The 9,301-nt window shown below is 40.5% G+C and overlaps 1 protein-coding gene across 1 annotated transcript in view; it reads left to right on the forward strand.

The window, feature by feature from the left end:
• The window catches only part of EIF3M (eukaryotic translation initiation factor 3, subunit M), a 17,948-nt gene that overhangs the window by 427 nt on the left and 8,220 nt on the right, over window positions 1–9,301 (forward strand). Inside the window, exons 2-5 of the mRNA XM_010831814.1 lie at window positions 2,279–2,411; window positions 3,295–3,433; window positions 3,685–3,808; window positions 3,909–4,003. Coding sequence (XP_010830116.1) covers window positions 2,279–2,411; window positions 3,295–3,433; window positions 3,685–3,808; window positions 3,909–4,003 — 491 coding nt within the window. The remainder of the gene's footprint in view (window positions 1–2,278; window positions 2,412–3,294; window positions 3,434–3,684; window positions 3,809–3,908; window positions 4,004–9,301) is intronic.

Here is a 9,301-nt window from a genome sequence, read left to right on the forward strand (position 1 = left end):
GGCAGGCCGAGAGGAAGGGGCGCACGTTGCGAGCCTGGAGTTGCACCAGCCCGCCCGCCGGCGCTCCCAGCGCTGGGTCCCAGGCTCGACAGCCTACTTCCTGGTTGGCGTCGGGACTCTTCCAGCCTGTAGTCACTTCTGTCTGTCGACACAGTACTTTTGACTCATTGAGACGGGTATCTGCTTCCGTCCCCGAAATGCAGCCACATCCGGAGTGGGAGGTGGCGAATCTTCAGAAGGCAAAAGCAGTTCAGGGGAAAATTTGGTACTAAAGATCAAGATGGCTTTACTACTTTGTGACCGTATGTAGACTGTATTTTTTAGTCTTACTTGAGCAAGAGTGAGAGTTCTGAAAGCATAACATCAGTTCCACCCCCAGACTTTTGAGGCATACACCTGTTGAACGGTCTTAATATTTTTAAGTTTCTGTTTGCTTTTTGGTATGTATGCATGGGTAATGCTTCTCATTTTAAACGGAGAAGTCTCAAGTTCAGCTAAACTCGAAGTGAGTTTCTCGTTAATTTTGCAGAACTGAAAACTGTTCTCCGAAGTTTTAAGTGTTGCCATTCTGTAGTTTTCTGCTACTCTACTAACATGGAAATTTTGGTTTCGATAGAAGAGAAAACATTACTAGTCTAAGATAACTTTCAGACCTGAAGAGCAGAGTAAGGGAAAGAAAAATGGGGGGTAAAAAGCTAGGGAAGGAGTTGAGCATTATTAGAAAAGACGTGTAAGGAAAAAAAGCCTATCTGATGAGGAATGAGATCATGTTATCAACAATAGGCTATTAGGTTATTGGGGAAAGAGAAGTTACTTGGTTTTTGTTTTTGTTTTAAATGGAAAAGGGTTGTTGATGCAGGAAGTTTTGCCATTGATTATATTAAAGTGTCTTTTCTAGTTAGGTTATGCTACTGTTCTTGTTTCACCCTAGCCATTCCTTTTGGGTAAATAGATGATTGCTTCAGGAATTTAACTTCCATCAAGTTCTCCGATTAGAATAACCACCTGTGGCCAGTAGGGATGCCAGATGAAAACAGCAAAGTGTTGAATAGTTTGCTTTGTGCATGCAAAGCAGAAAGTAAATAAATGCCTTTGGTGGGGGGAGGGGGGCACCGTACTACGTCTCCTTCATAGAGAAATATACAGTGGTATCTTAATGCTCTCTGAAATGGTGAGATTTGTTTTATGAAATCTTGTTTATACCAAGTCATGTGAAGTTTCTATGTTATCTGAAAAGATTGCGCCGTCAGATCTGCAGGTTTCATGTACTTAGGTGGCCAGACATAGCTGTGGGATTAGAAATGTGATGCCTGTACATGTGCTGGTGGTGTCCCTGCATCTCCATTTCATTTCTTTATTATCTTAAACACCGTTTACATTCATGTATAGCTGCCATAAATCCAAGTCCTCGAATAAGTTATTAAATACTATGTGTGCGTTAGAGTAGAAAATGCCTGAATACTTGATGTGGTCCTGTAGTTACGTGTTTATAGGCCCAACAGCGCTTTCTGATCCGGGTGTGCATAGATGCAATTTGACAGAAACATTATATTAAGGGCGACATTCAAAGGCATCTTCTTATTTTTATGTCTCTCACAGGGCTTATCTCAGATAGGTCCTCAAACATTTACTTAAATGATTACTCCCTTACCAGGGTAATGTGTGTAACTTTTTAAATTATCCATGTTACATAGACCTGAGCAATAAAACTTCACTTCTTTAAAACAGATCACTTATTCCCTTTCCCCACTTGCCCCCCAAAAAAGCTTGGACTATGTTAGAAAGGCTTTTGCTGTATACTGAAAATCCATCAGGATATATAGGTCATGTGAGAGAAATTCTGAAGGTGATAAGTGTGGGGGTCATAATGGGGGTTTGTGTAGCTACTTGTTTGAGGTGAAGTGAAGTTGCTCTGTCATGTCCGACTCTTTGCGACCCCATGGGCTATAGCCTACCAGGCTCCTCCGTCCATGGGATTCTCCAGGCAAGAATACTGGAGTGGGTTGCCATTGCCTTCTCCAGGAGATCCTCCCAACCCAGGGATTGAACCTGGGTCTCCCGCATTGTAGGCAGACGCTTTACCGTCTGAGCCCTTTGAGACTGATGGTGGATGAGCTGGGGAGAGAAACTTTAATATAATTTTAAGTCATCATTAAATGTGATATTCACATTTTGTTTATTATTTTTTTAAGAAACAGGACAGAATGCTTTTAGAGCTTGCCTTTTGTAATTTATAGTTCATCTAATAAATACAGAACAATCTTATTTGATTCAACAGGCTGCTGAACTTCGTGCTTATTTGAAGTCTAAAGGAGCTGAAATTTCAGAAGAGAATTCAGAAGGTGGACTTCATGTAGATTTAGCTCAGATTATTGAAGCCTGCGATGTATGTCTGAAGGAAGATGATAAAGGTTTGTTTTTAAATTTTTTGTATTATTACTAATCATAGACCTACTTTTAAAACTTTGTTAGGAATTATATTTGTTTTGTTTTAGACCTTAGAACTTTAAAAGCACCATTGTTTTTAATCTTTGCACACACTTTCAGTTTATTCTCATCTGTTAAACCTGTGAAGTAAGCCTATTTTGAGAAAACATCTTTTTCACATCTGTTTTTTGAGTGTTATTGCACACAGTAAATACTGGTAATTTCAGAATGAACTAAAGAAGAAATACGAATCTCTTCATAAGGTTTGCAGTATCAAATGGGAGGCAATTTCAGGTAATTGAAAAGCTAATCATTTGACTAATCCTCTATTTATTGAGATAAAATGGGAAATTTTGAAAATTAGGAGTCCTAAAATCTCTGGTTAAGGTTTGAGATTAAACTTGGCATATAAATAGTATCTTGCCAGTAAAAACTGAAACTGTATAGTATAAGGACGTGTAAATCAGTCTTCTGTTTTACTGGTTGAAAACCAGATCCTGGGTAGTAACTTCTTCCTCGTTTAATAAAATGTGGAAGTTGTTTTCTGAATGATAATGGTACAACAGAGCTGGTTATTTTAAATTCACGTGTTCTCTGTTTTTTAGTTTTTTTAAGTTTTAAGTTCAGTGGTCTTCGGTATATTAAAATTCTGGAAATACATATTCACCTCAATACATTAAATAGTATAGTGTCACTGTTGTGTGATACATATTCACCTCAATACATTAAATAGTATAGTGTCACTGTTGTGTGATACATATTTACCTCAATACATTAAATAGTATAGTGTCACTGTTGTGTGATACATATTCACCTCAATACATTAAACATTATAGTGTCACTGTTGTGTCATCCATACACGTGTAGATGTTGAAAGTGTGATGAACAGCGTGGTATCCCTCCTGTTGATCCTGGAACCAGATAAGCAAGAAGCTCTGATTGAAAGCCTATGTGAGAAACTGGTCAAATTTCGGGAAGGTGAACGTCCGTCTCTGAGACTGCAGTTGTAAGTTAAGAACTGAAAGAGGCTCAGTTTTTCTATGGGGTTTTCATGTTACTGTCGTTTATTTGTAAACAGAATTCTAGAACTTGACTCTCAGCTGTGGCTTATTGGTGGTGTGTCTTGGGCTCCATTTCCCTCCTTGCAGTGTGATGTTCGTGACAGTATCTCTGCGAAGTTTGTTGTCAGGGCGGATGGCCTCAGTGTACTCAGCATAGTCACTGATCTCAAGCACTGCCTTATTGTTTGTTCACCAGGCTAAGCAACCTTTTCCATGGGATGGATAAGAATACTCCTGTAAGATATACAGTGTATTGCAGCCTCATTAAAGTGGCAGCATCTTGTGGGGCCATCCAGTATATTCCAACTGAGCTGGATCAAGTGAGTTACCATGTGGAATGCTTGTTCTGCTTATAAGAAATAAGAAGCAAATATGTTCACCATGTCACTGCATTTTCTCCTTTTGTCAATCTCGTCCTAGGTTAGAAAATGGATTTCTGACTGGAACCTCACCACTGAAAAAAAACACACCCTTTTAAGACTACTTTATGAGGCACTTGTGGATTGTAAGAAAAGGTATTCAGAATTGATGCCCTGTGAAGACAAGTAGGATAAGTGCTTTTGCTCTTTCTTTGTTCTCTGACGAGGTGCTATAAATCTCTTTGTGTAAATTTCACCTACTAAATTCAAGATAACTGCAAAGTTTGAAATAGTTTTTCCCATCTTTAAACTTTCTAGAAAGCAAAACTTGCTTTCCTAAAACTGGTACAGCTGTTAATCCCAAAGCTGTGTAATATCAGACTAAGTTATTTAATTAGACTAAGCTTTGATGTCTTAGTGCGGGGTAGTGCTGTCGCTTTTGTTTAATGGTGGTGAGGGTCTAGCAGTCAGTTCCCCTTAGTCAGTGTCTCCTATATAAACAGTGTCCCTGAGGTGAAACTTTGCAATGAAAGTGAAAGAAAAGTGTTAGTCATTCAGTCATGTCCGACTCTTGGTGACTCCATTGACTGTAGCCAGCCAGGCCCCTCTGTCCGTGGGCTTTTCCAGGCAAGAATACTGGAGTGGGTAGCCAGTTCCTTCTCCAGAGGATCTTCCCAACCCAGGGATCGAGCTCAGGTCTCCCACATTGCAGACAGACGTTTACCATCTGAGCTACCAAGGAAGCCCAACTTTGCAATAGACTATACTGAATCTTATTGTGCTTTTGCAAGGTCTTGAGTTTCTAAGGCTTGTATTTAGCCCAGCAAACTGCATGCCCAAAAGATTTATTCCTCAGCCAGTTATGAGTGCAACCAAATGATAGATTTGGCCCAGATTTTAGAATCAGTATTGAAGGATAATCCTGCCATTTTGACCTAGCTTTTCAATTTCTCTTTTCACATAGTGGTTAAAAACTTTTAGAAAAAGTAATCAGTCTTCGGTTTAGTTTTATTGCACAATTTTTAGTGGCTTTCAGTGCTAGGGTGTTTGATATATTAGAGAAGATCAATAATAGTGTTTCTGTTACGTTAATGTAAGTTTTTGCAGGCCATTTACATTTAATAATACAAGAGAAAATTATATTTTTGTTGTGAAAGTTGCAGTGTTTTATTATAAAAGAAGTAAGCAGGGGATTTTGCATTAATAGCCTTTTTCATTTTGTATCAGTGGCTACTGTCTGTTACATGCTTGCACACTTGTGGCAGCATTCCAGCCAGTTGTCAATAAGTGTTAGTTTTATATCAGACCATTTCAAATAGGGAGGGCATGAAAGCTACTGGAGAAGGAATCCGTATTTTAATATACACTAGAAATGTGTAGGCAGTGGAATAAAACTACTGGGATTCGAACCTTGGCCTTCCTACTAGCTATGTGTTAGTTGCTCAGTCATGTCCAACTCTGCAATCCCATGGATTGTAGCTTGCCAGGATCCTGTCCATGGAATTCTCTAGGCAAGAATACTAGGGTAAGTTGCCATTCCCTTCTCCAGGGGATCTTCCCAACCCAGGGATCAAAACCAGGTCTCCTGCATTACAGGCAGATTCTTTACCATCTGAACCTCCAGGCTAGCTGTATGACCCTAAATAAATCTGTATACCTCAATTTCCAACTTCAAGATGGAAATAATAGTAGTATGTACCCAATAGCTGGAGAAGGCAATGGCACCCCACTCCAGTACTGTTGCCTGGAAAATCCCATGGATGGAGGGCCTGGTGGGCTGTAGTCCATGGGGTCGCTAAAAGTTGGACACGACTGAGCGACTTCACTTTCACTTTTCACTTTCATGCATTGGAGAAGGAAATGGCAACCCACTCCAGTGTTCTTGCCTGGAGAATCCCAGGGACGGGGGAGCCTCGTGGGCTGCCGTCTATGGGGTCGCACAGAGTCGGACATGACTGAAGCGACTTAGCAGCAGCAGCAGTACCCAATAGCATTATTGGAAAGATTAAATAAGATATGCACGAAGTTCTTAAAACAGTGGTTTTATTATTAAGAAAGCACTCAGTGAATATTAGATATTTTATTCCTGTCATTATCTTTTTCACTTTTTTCAAGCTCATCTTAAAAAATTAGTCTTTTTCTTCTGGTACAGTCGTTTAAAATGATGTATGTCGTTGATGACTACTCATTGGGTGGTGTCTCTGATTGCTATTTAGTAGATCCTCAGTCTTTTATTCATAAAAAGGAAGTAACTAAGGTCACCTTCTAAAGAATCCCAAAGCTAGTTCTCAGAGAAATTGAGATAGGACATCAGTACCCATCCGTCCCCTCCTAGACACACCCTAATGTTAACGTATGAAGAAATACCTGCAGCATTTGTCACAGGTGAGCATTCTTTCCCTGTTGAAACGCTTCCTTCAGTTGACTTCTGGGGCTTCTGTCTAGAGTCTTGCTTCATTCACAACTCATTTGTGGCTCCCTCCCTTCTTCAGATCTGCTCAGTTGTTGCCTCATTGGAAAGGCCTTTGGCTGTCTGTGAAAATAACAACGTTCCTCTACCCTTGCGTTGCTTCCCCCTACCTTCCCTCTTATATTACTGCTCCCATTGCACTTATTATTAACTGACCTTCTATGTTGTAATGTTTATTATCTGTTAGTCCCCACCAGAATGTAAGTTTCACAAGGGCCTTAACTTTTTGTTCATTGCTAGGACAGTGTCTGACAAGAGTAGGCGCTCAGTATGTATGTGCTAGGTGAATGATGACTATTTCTGGAAAACGAACGTGTTGCAACAGCAGTAGATGTAAGAAGCAGTGACGTAAGGCAATATGAAGCAGTGGTTTATGGAACTATAGCGTGCATGCCCTTCCCAGGCTTTCAACCCAGCTTCTCTTCTGAACTTTAGGTCTTTATGTTCAGCTGCTTTCCACCTGTTTCTATTTAGTTGCGGCCTTGCCTTGGTGAGTCAGACAGTAAAGAATCCGCCTGCAATGCAGGAGACCTGGGTTCAATCCCTGGATTGGGAAGATTCCCTTTGGGGAGGGCATGGCAACCCACTCCAGTTTTCTTGCTTGGAGAATCCCCACGGACAGAGGAGCCTGGTGGGCCACAGTCCATGAGGTCACAAACAGTCAGACGTGATTGAGTGACTGAGCACACACAGTTGCCTCAAACTCAGTATGACCAAAATGAATTACCGTTTTCTCTCTCTGAATTAGTCTATTTTCCTAGCTAGACATCTTGAAGTCATCTTCTGTTTATTCTATTTACAGTGAAACAAATTTCAGCATATGATTCTTCAGGTTTATATTTTCTTTAGGGTACAGTACAAAATTCTTAGTCTGATACAGAAGTCCTTTCTGACGTGGGCTTCCGTTTATTGCTGTAGTGTGACTTGGCGAATGTGACAATAATCTTGCCATTTTTGTATGGTGCAGTGACAAACTACAAAAAGTTTGCTTTCTCTATATAGATACTCCCTCCCTCCACTTCTCTCCTCTTTTTTATGCACACCCACACCCACCCGCATACTCTTCCTCTTGGTTATCGTACTCTAGACATAGTGAACTGTGTCAGATACAAAAGCACCGTGCTCTTTCCCAGTCTGGACCAGAGAGGCTGGAACTTGTTCTTATATGGTCTACAAGCTAAGAATGGTTTTTACATTTTTAACTGATTGATTGGGGTGGGGTTGGGGAGTCAAAAAAAGGCTATTTCTTAAAATGTGGCCATTATATGAAATGCAAATTTCAGTGTCCATAAAATTTTATTGGAACACGCCCATATTTACATTTTTATGTATTTTCTATGTCTGCTTTCGCCAAGATTTGAATAGTTGAGGTAGAGACTGTGACCTCTAAAGCCAAAATATTTGCCTGGTGCTTTGTAGAAAGCTGACCTCTACGTGGTCTAGACCCACACTCAGCTCCTTCACTCTGCCTGAAGTGCTCCTCCTGTACTTACAGTGCCCTCCACTCACATGGCGCTTCGTACCCTCAGCTAAGAGCTTTATGAGGATGTAGGCTCAGTGACGGCTTCCAGGTGGTGCGGTGTAGAAAGTCCACCTACCAGTGCGGGAGACACAAGACACGTAGGCTCGATCCCTGGATTGGGAAGATCCCTTAGAGAAGGAAATGGCAGTGCACTCCAGTATCTTTGCCTGGGAAGTCCCATGGACAGAGGAGCCTGGCGGGCTACAGTCCGTGGAATAGCAGAAGAGTTGGACACGCCTTAGTGACTAAACCACAGAGCAGTAAAGGCTCAGGGAAGGTTAGCAAGCTTGTCTGCCCGCCATTGCATTCCCAAGGTCTTGGGCACTGATGGGCCCTGAGTCGGTGAATGCTCCCCATGCTTAAGGAACTAGGAGAGGATACTTATTTAAACTCTGTAAATTTCTGTCATGCTGCTGCTTTAAGTTTTAAGATTTGGTTTTTGCCTAGTACACAGAAAATGGTCATTTTGTTGTTTTTGCTTCTTGGGAGTTACCTTGCCCTCTTAGTAAGAAATGCTTACACTTATTGGTGCCTCCTTCCTGATTTTATTCATATTGGTGGTTGATGAGTGCAAATTGTGTGATACCTTCTGAGGCCTTTAATATGTCAGATACTGTGCTCTTTAAATGGACTATTTGATATTTGTGAATTCAGATTTTCTTTAAAAAGATGTATTCGACTGAAGTATACTGTGGCTGTTAAAACTGGAAAGTGTGCCCATGCTTGCAGTGTATCACAGGATAGTAATTTGTTTTTTAAATTGGAGGGTGATTGTTTTACAGTGTTCTCTCTGCTGTACAACATGAATTCAGCCATAAGTGTGTGTGTGTATATATATATATATATATATCCCCTCCCTTGTGAGCCTTCCTCCCACTCCCCCCAACAAGGTAATATATTTGAACCTTAGTTTTGTGGGAAGTTTTAGAATGTCATTTAACTTTTTAAAAATAAATGGTATAGCTCTTACTGATTTTATCCAGGTTGAATCCAGATGTGGGGAGAAGAGAAGGGTTTTTAGCAAATGAAAAGGGTATTTCTCCTACTTAGCAAACTGAAGCTTTCCGTAACTGGCTGAAGATTTTATCAGTTTAAAAGAAGAAATAAACGGTGAAGATAAACATTTTCTAAGTTCAGATTGAGCTGATGCATTTAATTATTTTGTACTTTTCACTGCAGTCAAAATTGATCATGTAATTCTGGGGGTGATTTAATTGGAAGGGTGTCATTAGTGGAGTTATTTAAATATCTGGTGTTGGCTCAGGTTCAGCCGTACTATTCTCAGACAAAAAAACTTTTTCTCCTCTAGGCCTTTTTATAGCTTGTCTTCTCTGCCTGGAAAGTCATCCAGCCCCTGCCTCCCACCTCCAGTACTCTTCATAGCCAATTATTTTACATCCTTCAGATCTCAGCTTACGTGTCATTTCCTCAGAGAGAGACTTTCCCTGCTCACTCTGTATGA

Source organism: Bison bison, unplaced genomic scaffold (genome assembly GCF_000754665.1).
Source record: "Bison bison bison isolate TAMUID 2011002044 unplaced genomic scaffold, Bison_UMD1.0 scf7180017864531, whole genome shotgun sequence".
Taxonomy (NCBI): Eukaryota; Metazoa; Chordata; class Mammalia; order Artiodactyla; family Bovidae; genus Bison; species Bison bison.